This window comes from Lipotes vexillifer, unplaced genomic scaffold (assembly GCF_000442215.2).
Source record: "Lipotes vexillifer unplaced genomic scaffold, Lipotes_vexillifer_v1.1 scaffold514, whole genome shotgun sequence".
In the NCBI taxonomy this organism is placed as follows: Eukaryota; Metazoa; Chordata; class Mammalia; order Artiodactyla; family Lipotidae; genus Lipotes; species Lipotes vexillifer.
Window position 1 is genome coordinate 2169101 of NW_006789975.1, and position 19150 is coordinate 2188250.

General features: G+C 40.3%; 1 protein-coding gene across 1 annotated transcript in view; it reads right to left on the bottom strand.

Annotated features, from left to right (window-relative positions):
* Positions 1-9369, bottom strand: part of LOC103068642 (olfactory receptor 1361-like) — a 40835-nt gene extending 31466 nt beyond the window's left edge. The window contains 3 exon segments of the mRNA XM_082931286.1: positions 7400-7713; positions 7715-8349; positions 9360-9369. Coding sequence (XP_082787412.1) covers positions 7400-7713; positions 7715-8349; positions 9360-9369 — 959 coding nt within the window.
* Positions 9370-19150: the final 9781 nt, after the last annotated feature.

A 19150-nucleotide genomic window follows, 5' to 3' on the forward strand; every position in this document is an offset into this window, starting at 1 on the left:
GCACTTACCAGGTCAATGGAGAGGGAGTCAAGAGCAGCAGTGCCCTGTGCAGTTATAAGGAAGGTAAAGCCACCCCTGTTTTTCACAAACCCAGAGCCACTCCCATGGGGAGGGGAAGGGCCCAGCTTCAAAAGAAATATTCTGTTGGCCTAGCCAGGAGTCAGTACAGTTACAGATCTGCCACCCAATATTATGTTGGGTGCCATTAGGAGTGGATCCATTAAGTCTTTCTAAACAAAAAAACAGTTAATCCCACTAGTTTGACTTGTGGGTTCTGAGGCCAGCCTATTCCACTCCACACAGCATAGCCCAGGGGGCTCATGGGCAGTCAGTTGTACAGTAAGTTTACCAATGGGGGTCCTTCTGATGTGTTGGCATGTGAGACAGGAAGGTGGTGAGAGTCTTTCTCCTCCATTTTCAGTCATCCCCACATAGTCACATATGCCAGTTCGATTTTTCATGGAAGTCCAGAGGATGACAATGGCATCTCACTGTAGAAGCAGGAATTAGACTCATTTCGCAGTGAGGCCCGTGTTGCTGCTCAGTACTCAGAGTTGCTCCCTCAGACTAAGGACAAAATGTAAGACATCTAACAGGCACAACACAGGGGAGAGCATGACAATAAAGCAAAATACCAGCAGTACCCACATTCTGAGATAATACCACACCCACCCGTGGTTTTTGTCTTAGTCTGCAATACAATTCAGAAAACTCAAGTTTTCAGTAATACAGGAATGTGTCTAAAATGATCTACACAATGGCCACCTAGTTTTACCTTGGATGTCTGAACCACAGTTACTCCAGTTTGACTTTCAAATGCATTTCCTCCCTCAATGGTCAAAGCAGATGCACAATGCATGTCTGAAAGTCTGCAAAACAGGCTTCTCTGGTCAGTAAAATTTAAGTTATAACACGCATAAGCCTTCTGACTTCCCCCATACCTGAATATGTACATATTTTCCATCATTTCCCCTTTTGATTGCAAATCTTTTGATAGAAAGCAATGATGCTCAAAATATCCATCCCTCAATGCTGGGGTGCTGGCTCCTACCCCAGGTTCAGATCATGTCCCTTGCTGTTAGGTCTCCTTTATATTACCCTAGTCATTCACGTTGGGGGAAAACTAATCTGAACTCATGAACAGGCTCAGAGATATAATTGGGAAACACTTTATAGGCTATACATTTTAACACTTACACTCAATTGTTACACAAGCATTGCACATGTGCTATTAGCAGTAGACTTAAAGCAAGCAGTGTCACATTTCATGAGTAGTTATAATCTGAAAATTTCGCTAGATAATTTTCTTTCCATCCAGAGAACATCAGGGCAAAAGCATGTTTAACACAATAACTGTCATAAATACAGACCTTAACTAACAGAACTAGAATTTAACATCCACTAAAACATTGTCTTTTTTCTCTCTGAAGTTACCCTCATCTCCACCAAACACAGCAAGATCAAAACTAGTTTGTTTGCAATTGACCATATCAGCTCCTTCATACTGGCTGAGGTAGAATTCCTCAGGAGACTCAGACTGAATTCCCCAAAGGCCTCTTAAGGCCAGGAAAGTCATGACAAAAGCCTTCCATAAGCCTCCACCTCAGTGGATTTCTTTCTTCTAGAGGTCCCCCAAATATCAAGATTCGTGCACATGCCAGGAGACAGTCTTTCCCATTCACCTGATAAGGCTGCTTAGAAACCGAGTCCCAGTTTTTAGAGGGACTGGGCAGAGAGAAAAGAAAAATATTTCAATTCTACCTTAGGAGTAGTTTACCCAATTGCTGTAAGTCACAACTAACTTGAGGGGAAGGGCATCCTTCTATCTGGAAAACACATATCAAAACATTCCAGACAAAACCCATAAATATTATAACCATATTCACCAGTTCACTCAGTAACCAATCCTTCCATTAACTTTTTACAAAGCCATCAGGTTTTCCTTTAGGATTATTTAAGTTCTTACCCAGTTCTGCAGTGTAATCTGAAATTTATCAGAGACTTGTTATTGTCAAAAGTCGTTCCTATGAATCTTGAAGATAAAGCACTTTTGCAATAACTGTCTATAAAAGACTAAAGATTTTAAAAGTCACAGTTAAACATCTTATCACACTGTAAGCGATAAAGAAACTTGGTTATAATAACTAGAATTATGACTGATTATAATCTTAACCCTTAAAAACCTTAATCTCTGGCAAAAACCAAGAAACAATTGTGCATTTCCTGATTGGAAAGCTTAATGCTTTAGTCTTATGCTCCTAAGCAAGCGAAAGTAGATAAACTTAGACCTGCCCAGCAATTAATGTTCCAATATTTTACCTTTTTTGAAATGACTTAGTTAGTCAATGAATTCTCTTCATGTAACTTAGTTTAGTTTCAAGTTACCAAAATCTTGAGAGACTATTTTAGATAGATATTCCAAAAACATAATTATTCCCATGAAGATTTTAAAAAACCTTGTTCCTTTTTCTTCATTTACTCTTAGAGATCACATATGATTAGATTAAACTTCCTGAGAACCCAGGTAGATCATATACATCTCAAAGGTACAGGAAGAGAAATACCAATTCCTTCTAGAGAAGGAACCAATTACAGAAGGCTCACTTTGATAGAATAGCAGAGCCATGAGGGGCCATTTTTCTCCAGATCTCTTGGCAGCCCCCATTCATCATGCACAGCCACTACAGGGTCCACATTCTAGTAGACATCCACTGCAATACTACTGTCAGGATTACCCCCTCAACTGTCAGGATTACCCCCTCAAATTTTGGAACCCTCGTGTGAATGGCGGGCCACCCTGGGATAAAACTCACAACTTTTGGGCCCCAGCAGCTTGTGGACAGCCCCTGCAACATTCCATTCCCCATCTGTATTTCCCAACAACTCAGTGCTCACAGGAGATTCCTTTTTCTCCTGGCTGGCTCTGCCAACTGTTCGGCTGCACCCAGCAGGCCTATAAGGCCTACATTTGCCCAGTTTAAGACCAAAGAAGAAGCCTGGAGTCAGCAACAGAGACATCAGTGGCTTAATGGATGATAAGCGGTGTAGATTGCCAGTTATAGGGAGAATTACGTCAGTTTGGTGCATTAGTTACGAGGACCCATACTACCCCTTTGATAAGGACAATCACTAGCCTGGGCTTGGGGCAAGCATGTAGGAAGGTCAGTCGTGTGAGTATGGTATAGATAGATGAAGCAGGCAGTGGTTGAGCAGGGGATGTACAGAGAGTAAGAGAGTCCCTATCTTGAGTGGCCTGACCATATAAATGTCATCAGTATTATACCATGTCCCTGTTCCCTCCTTCCTGATCCTCTACTCCGCACTTCACGTAGTAAAGTCAGAGTAATTTACCTATTTGGCTTTGAATGATTTCTTTACCAAAATATTATATTAGATATGATTTCTCGAGACTACTTTTGGCTTCATTATGACAATTTTTAAAGGTATAAGCTGAATTTGCTTACGATAGAAATTTCTTGAAACAACTGGATCACTAGGAAGTTCTTTGGTCTTTTTAGGTTCTATAGGGAGTTTGTGTTGTAATCATGGCTTTGTATTGTGGGATTTGATCTGCATCATCAAGTCTGAATTCTTAAGGGACATGTGCAGCTACTTTCATGCAACAAAAATAACCTCACATCCTTCTTGGCAAATATATCCATCCACAATACAGGGGCAAGTTTGTGCCTTTATATCAGTTGTATCTCATATTTAGAAATCATGATGAACATGAACCAGTAGTTTTTGACGAGCAACAGGATATGCTTGAAATTTAGAATGAATAAAAGATGGCCTGTTTTGACGGTGGGCTTGGCAATACACTGTGTACCTCTGTGTGGTTTACAAATGAAAAGTTAATCTAGAAAATCAGATTCAGTTGGAATCAGAGTTCATAAATTAGACATAGCCAGCTTTCAGTATTTAAGTGACAAAAGGTCAATGCTGAGAACAAAGTCATCTGCTTGAAGGCCAATTGACAATATGATAAAGCTCATATAAAGCCTAGCTTTGTGCCCTCAAGCACAAGGAGACAAGATATTACAGGCAGAACATTAAGAATCTCTACTAGGCTACAATAACCGGTGACTAGCAGGAAGGGCTTCTTCAGCTCATGAGAGATGGTGCTGGACTCTGATGGAAACCGTGGCCTTGGAACAGACACTTGAAGGACAAGTTAGAGGAAAATGATTCCATGAAACTTGAAAATACCTCCAATGGCCGTGACATGGAGCAATCCTTGTTCCCTCCAGGGAGAACAGTATCTGGGGAAATGTGCCAGGAAGAAGGATGAGCCAACATTCAACATTCACTGAGGTGAAGCCCAACTTTTCTCTCCAAATGGTTTTTTGTTTGTTTGTTTTTGCAGTACGCGGGCCTCTCACCGCTGCGGCCTCTCCCATTGCGGAGCACAGGCTCCGGACGCGCAGGCTCAGTGGCCATGGCTCACGGGCCCAGCCGCTCCGCGGCATGTGGGATCCTCCCGGACCGGGGCACGAACCCATGTCCCGTGCATCGGCAGGCGGACTCCCAACCACTGCGCCACCAGGGAAGCCCTGTTGTTCTTTTTAACATCTTTATTGGAGTATAATTCCTTTACAATGGTGTGTTAGTTTCTGCTTTATAACAAAGTGAATCAGTTATACATATACATATGTTCCCATATCTCTTCCCTCTTGCGTCCACCTCCCTCCCACCCTCCCTATCCCACCCCTCTAGGTGGTTTGGGTCCAAATGGTTTTAATTGTCTCACAAAGAGCTGTTCCCTGTTGGCTAACTAGTGCTAGATGGAAGTTGCCTGTGGTAAAGTGGGGGTGGTGCCTTTAGGGAGTCCCAGCTGCAGAGAAGAGGCTCCTGGCACAGGCCTGGCCTCTGCTAACACAGGTCCTGGAGGGTGAATTCCCAGACACAATCCTTATTTCCTGGCTGCTCCCAGGGGGTACTCTGCCAGCCTGGCACTGCTTTGCTTCTATGGGGAGAGGACACAGAAGCCCTGCATGAAGCTGAGCTTTAATTTATGACCACTTCATGTCATGTGTGACTCTCACATGCAGGAAACCACGACAGAGGCTGATTCTACCTGGACCCTACAGTAAACCCCTTTTCTTTTTCCCCTTCATTCCCCTTAAGTGGTTGAAGTAATGCAGGGAGCCAGTGAAGATGGAGTTGAAGGTGGTCCCCAGCAGTAGGAGGATTAAAGATTTGAGACTCTGGTAAAATTAAACAGCATAATAACCTTTCACACCACAGCCAGTCTGAGCAAGACAGAGGCCTTTCCTCTTTCTGTTAACAGCACACTGCTGAGATTTCTTTTCCCCTTCAGACAGGATCTTCTGTCTGGTGAATGATGATTTCTCACCTGAGATGAACAAGTGGGGACCATGTAGATAGAGAGTGATTTTCCCTTTGACTTTGTACCCTATTGTAAGTTCACTGATTTCTCTCTATCCTCATGCTCCTTCTCACAGCCAACTTTTGACTGAGAGTTGAGGGAGAGAGGGATGATCAATAAAACTATATCCCAAACATGGCTCTTTTCATTCAACCCTGCTGCTTCTTTGGGTCCCAAAATGCAGTGAAATCTTTCTGTGTTCTGGAGTAAACTTCTCAGTACTTTAGCTCCTAAATTAAAATTTTTACCCTTCTGATTTTTTTGTGTCTAGGAATGTTCACGTCCCAGTTTCCCATTAGACTTGCCTACCACATCATCAGTGATTTTTCAATACGTGATTATTTGGGATCAACAAAAACTCTACTGAGCATTGTATGGGATGTGCCCATGCATAATCTATGTATTTTATCAAAGTGAATTGTAATGTAATAACCAGAGGAGACATGTATGCAGCTATGGGTAATGCACGGAAGAATATGATGAGACCAAAATGAGTCACGGAACCTTAAATACCAACATTAGTCCACGTTATTATATCTCGAACATTTGCACTAAACTACTTCTAAAATAAAACTTAACAGTTCAGAACACTACATTGATTTTATCACATGTAGCCAGGTTCCCACTGGCACCAACATACATTTGGGAGTTCATTTACTACATCCAAGAAAAACTATGCTGTGTGCTCAGTACACGTCTGTGAGATGTAATTAGTAAAGGAGTTAAGGGGAATGCACAATTATTAGAGTCTTAAAAAATCAAAGGATTCTTTCAGCCAATGAATGAAAGAAGGAGGAAGAGAATTAGGAGAAAGTCATGGAACATATAATTATGTGAGTTGATGACAAATAAAGTTGTAAGTATAGCTCAGGACCAGGTCATCTTGGGCATTGTATTTGAAGGAAATACTTGGATTTATCCTGGCCTCTTCAATATTTTTATAAGGATTGGCTGACAGGATGCCATCAATGTTTTAGGAGGATTAAACTAATCCTGTGTGTAGGACTGATATATGTAGGGGGAGCCAGGAGGCAGTCAGAACCACTATAAGCCTGTTGCTGTGCTCATGGTAAGAGCTGGTCAGTATTGGGACTAAGTGGGAAAGGATGTGATAGTGAGCACAATGAGTACTGATTTTTCACGAGAGTAGAGAAGATTGAGAAAGAGAAGACCAATAAGGAATTGAAGGCTATTGAAGAATGACCAATGGAGATTTAGGTGAGTGTTCTCTGGACACCAAGGAAGACAAGGTGGGAAGCCTCAGATGTAGAGTAGGAAAAGAGGCAAGGGCTCCTGGAAACTTGCCCCATGGATTGGAACAAACTCTGGACTTGGAGTCAGAAGTTCTGGGTTCTAATCCAAATACTGTAAATAATTATGTTTTCATGTTCCTAAGGTGCTATAGTAACTCTGGACACTTTAGCATTAGGGGAACCTTGGCTTCTCTTAGCCCATCTAAATTTGAAGGGATACCAAGATTTATATGAGGAAGTCTAGCTACTGTCTGAAGCTCACCCTCTGATATCCATCCCTGACACCCATGCCAGGCAATAAAGCACCAAAAAGTTAGATTGGTGGTGGGGGAAGAATAGTGCAGGGGTAGGTTCTGAGCTGTGAGAGGTGAGGGTAGGAATTGAGCCTAGGACAGAGGAAAAATTAATTCAGTAATGACGAAACACCCTGAAAGTAACAGGACCATTTGTAACCAATAATTGCTAGTTGTACAGTCTTGGTAACTTTTCTGTGACTCAGTAAATTGGAGATAATTTAATATCTCCTAATGTAAGGCCATAGAGGACAGGTGACACTGAGGAGAGCCAGCTCTAAAGTTTTCTGAAATTCTCAGACCATATGGTAGCCACTGTCTAATAGGGTTGCTGGACCCAATCCTGTCTTTTCCTGAATTTTTGTTGTGTGTAAAATGAGTGATTTAGAATCACACTTTTTTATAAATAACTAATGGCTTTATGACTTATGAGCACCTATCAGCCTCATATTTAAAAGCATGACCATGATAACATATCATTAATTAGAGGAATAGTCATAAGTAGTTTCCTTAAAGCTCCCTTTGTGTCATGATTTCTCAGGCTGTAGATGAAGGGATTGACGAGAGTAGTCACCACTGTGAAGATGACAGTAGTCACCACATCTTGTACGGAGTAGGAGGATGAAGGGTGCTTATAGACCCCCAGGATTGCCCCATAGAAGAGAGAGACCACAGTGAGGTAGGTTCCACACGTGGACAGGGTCTTCCTTATTCCATGGCCAGATGGCAACTTCAGTATATTAGAGAAGATGTAATCATCTGAAATGATGATACATGTTAAATTGTGTCATAAATACCAATTCACCCACAGTGACTACCATCAGGTCATTGATAAAGGTATTCAAACAAGAGAGTTTTAGAATAGGATAAGGGTCACAGGAAAAGTGATACACAGCATTGTTGGAATAAAATGTGAGTTGGACCATGAAAAGAGTGTGTAGGAGAGCATGCAGATTTGCACTGACCTGAGATGCAGCCACCAGAAGGACACAGAGTTTGAGCCTCATGATCATGGTGTAGTGGAGTGGGCAACAGATGACAATATAATCATCATAGGCCATCACACTCAGGAGGAACCCATCCATGTTGATGAAAATGATGAAGAAGTAGATCTGCGTCATACATTCCACGTAAGAGATAGACTTGTTTCCCAGTATGTGATTCACCAGCATCTTGGGGATTGTGACTGATGAAAAGCAGATGTTAACACAGGAGAGGTTGGCCAAGACGAAGTACATGGGTGTTTGGAGATGACTGTCACAGCTGATAGCCAAAACAATGAGAAAGTTCCCAATGAAGTTGACCAGGTACATCCACAAGAACAGCCCAAAGAGAACATCCTCCTGCTCTGACTGCCCAGAGAGTCCCAGGAGAATGAATTCTGTGACTCCAGTCTGGTTGTTTCTGCCTATTTCTGCAGGGGAGAAAATGTAGTCAAAAGTAAAAGGAAATATTTATTTAATTAGGCTCCATATATGTTTAGAGTTTACAATTTTTTTTTTTTGCAGTACGCGGACCTCTCACTGTTGTGGCCTCTCCCGTTGCAGAGCACAGGCTCCAGACACGCAGGCTCAGCGGCCATGGCTCAAGGGCCTAGCCTCTCTGCGGTATGTGGGATCTTCCCGGACCGGGGCACGAACCCGTGTCCCCTGCATCGGCAGGCAGACTCTCAACCACTGCGCCACAAGGGAAGCCCTACAATTTGTTAATGATACCAGATCCAAAATTTATTTCTTAATAACACTTCAAATATAAAAATAGATGATATTGATAATGTCATAATTTAAGCAAATATTTTATGATACTCTCTTGTCATTGAGAATTAACTCACATTAGATAATTCTATGAAACGAGTTTTAATTAAATAAATAGCTGGTTAATTTCTATAATTTTATTTTGTGTTTAATTATCTTTGATTTCATGCAGCTTAATTCATACATTAACAGTTAATGAATATCTGGTTATTTCTTTAGTCCATATCATTCATATATATATATATATATATATATATATTTATTTATTTATTTATTTGGCCGCCTCACATGGCTTGTGAGATCATTCATAAATGAGGACCCTGAGAAGAAGGATCAGAGATGAAGAATCTGGGATTCAGAGAAATTAGGTGATGACAGATTAGATTGAAAGAACGCATACCATTTTTAGTCTTGAAACAGCTGAAATGCCCTTTTCTTTATATTCCTCCCTAGTTTTACTTCCAAGTTTCAGTTATCAACCATTTATTGAGGCTATAACCAAGTGCCAGGCAGTGTCTTCCTGCTTTGCATACATTTCTTACAGATTTAAAATAGGTAAATTTAAAAAATAACAAGCTTCATTAAGCAGAAGGGGAAAATGAAGCAATGAGATTTAGGTATTTGTTTAAAGTCATAAGTACTTTTACCCGAATAACTTTATACAACTCACTCAAATTCATTCTGGATCTCTCTTATTTTCTCAGGATTATACTACTTCTAGGCATTGAAGGATCTGCCTGGCAGTTTTCCCTCAACCTTGTAACTGGATAGCATCAAAATGTCATTGCAGTAGCTCACAAATATTGGCTTGGATGAGCTAAGCATGCTAGTGAGTTTGCTATGTACTGAATTCTGTGAAGAGACTTCTATCTCCCTGTGCTTGCCAAAACAGGATCACTGGTATTCGGCATTATTTTTGAAGAGGAAAATGAGATTCATAAAGGAAGTAAAGTTATGGGGCATATCCAAGTGATAATCCCAGCCTTAAGGAATTAATGCAGGCAGGAAGAGTCAGATAGAGCATCTTGAATCTGTAAGAATTCACAGTATTCAAATAGTAAAGAGGAGAGGAGATGGCATTTCAGGGGAGGAGATTTACAGGTTAAATGTCTTGACTGACTGGGATAAAGGATGTCACAAGCAATACTTTTAGGAGAGTGCTTGCAGGATGTATATAGTATGGTGACTATAAAGTATCCTAGCATTTTGAGAGTTAAATTAGTAAAACCAAAGTAAAATTCTGAGATCTGAAGCCATTTTTCTCATAAATTATATCAAAGAATTAAAAGGTAGAAAGGCAGTAGTTGGCAGTACCCAGAGCTATTGAAACAAGGTACTGCAGGGAATGGATGTAGAATGTAGAAGTGGGGGGTACAGGGGTTGCATCAAGGAAAAACCAAAACAATATTTGTGCAAACTTTATCATTGTGCTCCAAAGAGTAGATGTTGATATTAGGGTCTTAATTATAAGCTATTTCCCATAATGGAGATGGTAGTAGAAGGTGAAAGACGTATAGCAGGATGGTGGTAGGGTTCTTCCTATTGTCTGGAAACTGGCAAAGGCAAAAACAGGACTACAGGCTCTAAATAACCCAGACTCTATGTCGAGAGATCTGCCAGCATTAAGGTTAGCCACTTCTTGTCAATGTTTGCTGGGATAGTCCTATCAGGAGTACAATCAATGTTGCCTCCACCCCCCAAGTCAATATGGTAAGAGGGCCTGGTTTCATATATTAGTCCCTTGCGAGTCTCTTTAGTTTGTGACTGTCTCTGAGACATCTGATGTTTTGCAGCATTGAGTGTTTGTGTTCCTGGAACTTAAAACTGAGGATGCTTAGTGCCTGGACCCCAGCTCAAGCTGACCCCCTCTGTGGGGTTCCATGTGGCATCCAAGCAACCTCCCTCTGAGACACTTCTGTAATGTGGTCATAGACCAGAGTGAAGGTGCACAGGGAAGCAACTAATAAAACGGTGGAGATTAAGGGCAGAATAGGAGGGTCTTGAATGTCTGACAGAAGAGTCTCTTTTGTGAGGAAAGAAGGTGGCTCTTGGCTCGGAGCTTTTGGCCAGAATTTCTAAGATCCTGCCATCACTGATCATAGCACTGCTGCCCTTAGTTAACTCTTTCCTTTCCCACTGCTTAATTTTCTATTTCCACCTTGGACACATGCTTGCTCTCTTCTGTAATGGGCAGTACATCCTGAAAGAGGAAAGGATTGCACATGTTAAACCAGGTGATGTTTCCCGTTTGAACTTGGTGAGATGCTGAAGAATTTAGTGTGTGTTTCTTCAAACGTAATGTATGTGTTTTTGTCTGTGTGAATCTGTCTATGTTGGAGATAACTGTGTCCTCACCTGTTTCCCCAGATTTTCTAACCTGGCTGCTCTGCTGCTGTGAGAGGCTATCATGGGACCCCTGTCTCCATTGGCTCCTTGCTTGACGTTATCATGGGACCCCTGTCTCCACTGGCTCCTTGCTTGACCCTGAATCATGAGAAAGTCACAGCTAGTGGGGGAGTAAGAAAGCTTTTCTCACTGGAGGAGAACACTTAGATTCAAACAGGTGCCTCTAAGGGGGATTCCCCACAGCTCCTCATTAAAGGCACACTTACTAACTGTTCTTTGTTTCTATCCTCTCTGGACACAGATATCTCAGCCTGAGGGGAAATCAGTTTAGTGCTCAGACTTGTTGCTTCCTACTGCATCAAGTACATCTCACGCCCATGTCACAGACAAAATATACTTGGTCCCTTGCTCTGTGCTCAGAATTAACCTGAAGAAAAATTGTGAAGCCAGTGAAATTGGCCCACAGATATTCATGGTAGATCCATTCTTTGTTCTACACTGACTCCTTTTTGTATAATCCTTAAGTCTTTAGGACTCAGTACTCTTCTTTCAAATAAAAGGTTTGTCAATTTATAGTAAGAAAGTAATGTCTAAGAACAGAACCTAAATTCTGTCTCAATCTCTGTAATAGTTGCTCTGTACCTGACATAGGAAACCAGAGGTACCACTTAGAAATGCTGGCCTGTGGATGGGGGTAGGGAATACTGGGTGTGGGCTATATATGTGGTCATCTAAATATCTGTTGGCTCCTGGAACTTGGGTGTGTATTTTTAAGTTTCTATTTGTGTGCATATACATAGCAAAATTTTTACAAGGTGAGTTTTAAAACCAATTTTAAAAAAGAAAGAACACAAATATGCAATTGGGCAAAGATGTTTTAGGCAAGTGCAAAAATTAGAAAACACTGGTGGCATTATTAATTACAAACAAAGCAATAATTAAGTCAACTGCAAGGATAAATCACAAAAGAGGAATATTTTATGATAACAAAGGACACATTCATAAAACTTAATCACAGTTATGAAATCAAACAAAACAATGTAACAACTGTTTGCAATAGCAATGTAAGCAATGTATAATAGAAATAGATTAAGCAAAGGTTTATAAAAAAATTTTTAAATAAGTTGATTAAAGTCTTAATGATGGATTTTAATATACAATTCCCAGAATTTGATAGATCAAGTAGTTAATTAAAAAATATGGTAGAGAGGGAGGGGAAGATAGCGGAAGAGTAAGACACGGAGATCACCTTCCTCCCCACAGACACACCAGAAATACATCTACACGTGGAGCAACTCCTACAGAACACCTACTGAATGCTGGCAGAAGACCTCAGACCTTCCAAAAGTCAAGAAACTCCCCACGTACCTGGGTAGGGCAAAAGAAAAAAAGAAAAAACAGAGACAAAAGAATAGGGACGGCACCTGCACCAGTGGGAGGGAGCTGTGAAGGAGGAAAGGTTTCCACACACTAGGAAGACCCTTCACGGGCGGAGACTGTGGGAGGCGGAGGGGGGAGCTTCGAATCCGTGGAGGAGAGCACAGCAACGGGGGTGCGGAGGGCAAAGTGGGGAGATTCCCGCACAGAGGATCGGGGCCGACCTGCACTCACCAGCCCCAGAGGCTTGTGTGCTCACCCGCCGGGGCAAGCGGGGCTGCGAGCTGAGGCTCGGGCTTTCGTCAGAGCGCAAGGAGAGATCTGGGGTTGGCTGCGTGAACACAGCCTGAAGGGGTTAGTGCACCACGGCTAGCCGGGAGGGAGTCTGGGAAAACGTCTAGCGCTGCTGAAGAAGCAAGAGACTTTTTCTTCCCTCTTTGTTTCCTGGTGCGTGAGGAGAGGGGATTAAGAGCGCTGCTTAAAGGAACTCCAGAGACCGGCGAGAGCCGCGGCTAAAAGCGAGGACCCCAGAGACGGGCGGGAGACACTAAGGCTGCTGCTGCCGCCACCAAGGGGCCTGTGTGCGAACACAGGTCACTATCCACACCCCTCTTCTGGGGAGCCTATGCAGCCGCCACTGCCAGGTTCCCAGGATCGAGGGACACCTTCCCCGGGAGAACGCATGGCGGGCCTCAGGCTGGTGCAATGTCATGTTGGGCTCTGCGGCCGCAGGCTCGCCCCGCACTCCGCGCCCCTCCCTCGCCCCGGCCTGAGTGAGCCAGAGCCCCCAAATCAGCCGCTCCTTTAACCCCGTCCTGTCTGAGCAAAAAACAGATGCCCTCCAGTGACCTACATGCACAGGCGGGGCCAAATCCAAAGCTGAGCCTCTGGAAGCTGTGAGAACAAAGAAGAGAAAGGGAAATCTCTCCCAGCAGCCTCAGAAGCAGCGAATTAAAGCTCCACAATCAACTTGATGTACCCTGTATCTGTGGAATACATGAATAGACAATGAATCATCCCAAATTGAGGAAGTGGACTTTGAGAGCAAAATTTATGATGTTTTCCCCTTTTCCTCTTTTTGTATGTGTACGCTTCTGTGTGAGATTTTGTCTGTATAGTTTTGCCTTCACCTTTTGTGCTAGGGTTCTATCCGTCCGTTTTTTTAAAAAAATTTTATAATAATTAATTTTAATTTTAATAACTTTATTTTACTTTATCTTCTTTCTTTCTTTCTTTCTCTTTTTCTTTCTTTCTTTCCTTCCTTCCCTCCTTTAGACAACGAATCATCCCAAATTGAGGAGGTGGACATTGAACGCAAGAACGCTTTTCTTTCTTCCCTTTCTTTCTTTCTTTCTTTCTTCCTACCTCTACTAATTATTTCTCTCTACATTTTCTCCCTTTTATTCTGAGCCGTGTGGATGAAAGGCTCTTGGTGCTGCAGCCAGCAGTCAGTGCTGTGCCTCTGAGGTGGGAGAGCCAACTTCAGGACACTGGTCAACAAGAGACCTCCCAGCTCCACATAATATAAAATGGCAAAAATCTCCCAGAGATCTCCATCTCAACACCAGCACCCAGGTTCACTCAACAACCAGCAAGCTACAGTGCAGGACAACCTATGCCAAACAACTAACAAAACAAGAACACAACCCCACCCATTAGCAAACAGGCTGCCTAAAATCATAATAAGTCCACAGACACCCCAAAACATACCACCAGACGTGGACCTGCCCACCAGAGTGACAAGACCCAGCCTCATCCACCAGAACACAGGCACTAGTCCCCTCCACCAGGAAGTCTACACAACCCACTGAATCAAACTTAGCCACTGGGGACAGACATCAAAATCAATGGGAACTACGAACCTGCAGCCTGTGAAAAGGAGACCCCCAAACCTAGTAAGATAAGCAAAATGAGAAGACAGAAAAACACACAGCAGATGAAGGGGCAAGATAAAATCCCACCAGACCTAACAAATGAAGAGGAACTAGGCAGTCTACCTGAAAAAGAATTCAGAATAATGATAGTAAAGATGACCCCAAATCTTGGAAATAAAATAGACAAAATACAAGAAATATTTAACAAGGACATATAAGAACTAAATATGAAACAAACAATGATGAAGAACACAAAAAATGGAATGAAAAATACTCGAGATCGGATCAGTAGCAGAATAACTGAGGCAGAACAACGGATAAGTGACCTGGGGGATAAAATAGTGGAAATAACTACTACAGAGCAGAATAAAGAAAAAAGAATGAAAAGAACTGAGGACAGTCTCAGAGACTTCTGGGACAACATTAAACGCACCAGCATTCGAATTATAGGGGTTCCAGAAGAAGAGAAAAAGAAAGGGACTGAGAAAATATTTGAAGAGATTATAGTTGAAAACTTCCTTAATATGGGAAAGGAAATAGTTAATCAAGTCCAGGAAGCACAGAGAGTCCCATACAGGATAAATCCAAGGAGAAATATGCCAAGACACATATTAATCAAACTGTCAAAAATTAAATACAAAGAAAGCATATTAAAAGCAACAAGGGAAAAACAACAAACAACACACAAGGGAATCCCCATAAGGTTAGCAGCTGATCTTTCAGCAGAAACTCTGCAAGCCAGAAGGGAATGGCAGGACACACTGAAAGTGGTGAAGGAGAAAAACCTGCAACCAAGATTACTCTACCCAGCAAGGATCTCATTCAGATTTGATGGAGAAATTAAAACGTTTACAGACAAGCAAAAGCTGAGAAAGTTCAACAACACCAAACCAGCTTTACAACAAATGCTAAAGGAACTTCTCTAGGCAAGAAACACAAGAGAAGGAAAAGACCTATAATAACGAACCCAAAACAATTAAGAAAATGGGAATAGGAACATACATATTGATAATTACCTTAAATGTAAATGGACTAAATGCTCCCACCAAAAGACACAGATTGGCTAAATGGATACAAAAACAGGACCCATATATATGCAGTCTACAAGAGACCCACTTCAGACCTAGAGACACATACAGACTGAAAGTAAGGGGATGGGAAAAGATATTCCATGAAAATGGAAACCAAAAGAAAGCTGCAGTAGCAATTCTCATGTCAGACAAAATAAACTTTAAAATAAAAACTATTAGAAGAGACAAAGAAAGACACTACTACATAATGATCAAGGGATCGATCCAAGAAGATATGACAATTATAAATATTTATGTACCCAACATAGGAGCACCTCAATACATAAGGCAAATACTAACAGCCATAAAAGGGGAAATCGACAGTAACACAGTCAGAGTAGGGGACTTTAAGACCCCACTTTCACCAATGGACAGATCATCCAAAATGAAAATAAATAAGGAAACACAAGCTTTAATTAACACATTAAACAAGATGGACTTAATTGATATTTATGGGGCACTCCATCAAAAAAAAACCAGAATACACACTTTTCTCAAGTGCTCATGGAATATTCTCCAGGATAGATCATATCTTGGGTCACAAATCAAGCCCTGGTAAATTTTAGAAAATTGAAATTTTATCAAGTATCTTTTCCGACCACAACGCCATGAGACTAGATATCAATTACAGGAAAATATCTGTAAAAAATACAAACACATGGAGGCTAAACAATACACTACTTGATAACGAAGTCATCACTGAGGAAATCAAAGAGGAAATTAAAAAATACCTAGAAACAAATGACAATGGAGACACGACGTCCCAAAACCTATGTGATGCAGCAAAAGCAGATATAAGAGGGAAGTTTATAGCAATACAATCCTACCTTAAGAAACAGGAAACATCTCAAATAAAAACCCTAACCTTGCACTTAAAACAATTAGAGAAAGATGAACAAAAAAACCCCAAAGTTAGCCGAAGGAAAGAAATCATAAAAATCAGATCAGAAATTAAAAAGAAATGAAAGAAACGATAGCAAAGATTAGTAGAACTAAAAGCTGGTTCTTTGAGAAGGTAAACAAAATAGATAAACCATTAGCCAGACTCATCAAGAAAAAAAGGGAGAAGACCTAAATCAATAGAATTAGAAATTAAAAAGTGGCAACAACTGACACTGTAGAAATAAAAAAGATCATGAGAGATTACTACAAGCAGCTCTATGCCAATAAAATGGACAACCTGGAAGAAATGGACATATTCTTAGAAATGCACAACCTGCCAAGTCTGAATCAGGAAGAAATAGAAAATATGAACAGACCAATCACAAGCACTGAAATTGAAGCTGTGATTAAAATCTTCCAACAGTGCTTCCCTGGTAGCGCAGACTTGAGAGTCCGCCTGCTGATGCAGGGCACACTGGTTCGTGCCCTGGTCTGGGAAGATCCCACATGCTGCGGAGCAGATAAGCCTGTGAGCCATGGCTGCTGAGCCTGTGCATCCGGAGCCTGTGCTCCACAATGGGAAAGGCCACAACAGTGAGAGACCCATAATCATAAATTCAACACCCATTTATGATAAAAACCCTGCAGAAAGTAGCCATACAGGGATTTTTCCTCAACATAATAAAGGCCATATATGACAAACCCACAGCAAACATCGTCCTCAATGGTGAAAAACTGAAAGTATTTCCACTAAGATCAGGATCAAGACAAGGTTGCCCACTCTCACCACTCTTATTCAATATAGTTTTGCAACTTTTTGCCACAGCAGAGAAGAAAAGGAAATAAAAGGAATCCAAATAAGGAAAAGAAGATAAAGCAGAAACTAACACACTATTGTAAAGCAATTATACTCCAATAAAGATGTAAAAAAGTATCACCATTAAAAGAAAAAGCAAATCTGGAAAACATAGGTTATTACAGGATCTAAGAGCTGTCAACAAAACTATGTTAATAATGGGAGCACTCCAACCAGGCCTACCCTCTCCAACAGTCATACCACACAATTATCATCTTTTAATTATAGATTTAAAAGATTGTTTTTTCACAATTCCTTTGTTTCTTGAAGATAGCAAATATTTTGCTTCTAGTTTACCTTCCTTAAAATTTAAGGAACCCATGAGGATATTTCAACGGAAAGTATTGCCTCAGGGCATGGCAAATAGTCCTACATTATGCCAAAAACAAAACAAAACAAAACAAAAACCAAATCGTCATAAATTAGAGAAAAAATATAAAAAGCTATGGGAAAATAGCCTTAAATGCTCTTATTAATAATAAAAGAATATAAAAACTGAGTAAATCAAGTATTTAATCAATAATTTTTATGTTAAAATTATTTTGGTCAAATAAATATATTAGCATAGCTTTAAAAGTTAAAGCCTTTAAATGAGAAAGGTAGTTCCCTACCTATCTTTCCACTCCATGATCCAACTTCCCAATATAAATACTTTTTTATATTTCTAAATAATATGCTTATAATGCTATTTTTGTTCATTGATTTACAATACACTGTCTTCCCGTTTTGACAGGTGATGAGTTAATACCACTTCACCATCCCTTTTCCTCTTCCTCAAATGCTCCAATTATAGGTACATCACATTTTGGAAGTACGTCAATATCTATTATTGACTTTGACTCTGTTATACACTATTGGTGTACTAATCTTTTTTGTTTTTCCTGGCACAACTTTTGCATGTTCCTGACGTTAATAATTGCCTATTTTAAAAAAATAATTGCCTTTTTTAAAATTTGCTTAATTTTTATGTCTCTTTTCTTTCCATATTGTGAAATTAATTTGGAGGGGGGGTTTGAGTTATAATAGATAATAAACATTACCATTTTAAGTTACACTTCAATGAATTTAAAAATCATGTTGTCATGTAACCACCACTACAATCAAGAAACACAACAGTTATATCACCCTAAAAAGTTTTCTTCTTTCCCTTTGTAGTTAACACCCTCCCATGATCAGGTAATCACTGATCTGCTTTCTTCCACTACAGTTTTGTGTTTCCTAGAATTTAATATAAATGGAATCATACAGTATGTGGTCTTTTGTGTTTGAATTCTTTCACTTAGCATAATGCTTTTGAGATTAATCCATGTTGTCAATGTATCACAAACTTGTTGCATTTATTAACATAGTGTTCCTTTTCATTCCTGTGTAGTATATTCCATAGTAAGGAGATCCACAATTTTTGTAACCATTCAACAGTTGAGGAAATTGGTTTGTTTCCAGTTTAGAACTATTATGTATTATATGTATGCATATCTCTATATATGTATACAATGTGTGTATAATACCACCATGTACATTTCTGTAGAAGTTTGTGTGTAGCCATATGTTTTCATTTTTCTTGGAATGTGATTACTTGGTTTTATGGTAAATGTTTTAACTTTATAAGATACTGCAATACTGTTTTTGCAAAAAATAGCTGTACAGTTTGCATTCCTATCAGCAATATTTGAGAGTTCTAATTGTTACACATCCTTATCAACACTGGATATTGTTAGTCTTTTTAACATTAACTATTCTACCTGATGTATAATAATATGTCATTGTGGGTTTAATTTGCATTTTCCTGATAACTAGTGATGTTGAGCATCTTATCTCCTATTCATATATCTTCTTTTGTGAAGTTATGTTGATATATTTTCCCCATTTTTATTGGGTTGTTTGCCGATTTTTATTGTTGTTTTTCTTCTCATTTTTCAGTTGTAGGTTTTTTTTTTTTCTGGACTCAATTGTAAATTTTGCAAATATTTTCTCCCCGTTTCTGGTTTGCTTTTAATTTTCTTATGCCTTATGAAGAGAAAAAAATTAATTTTAATGCTCATCTTATCACTCTTTC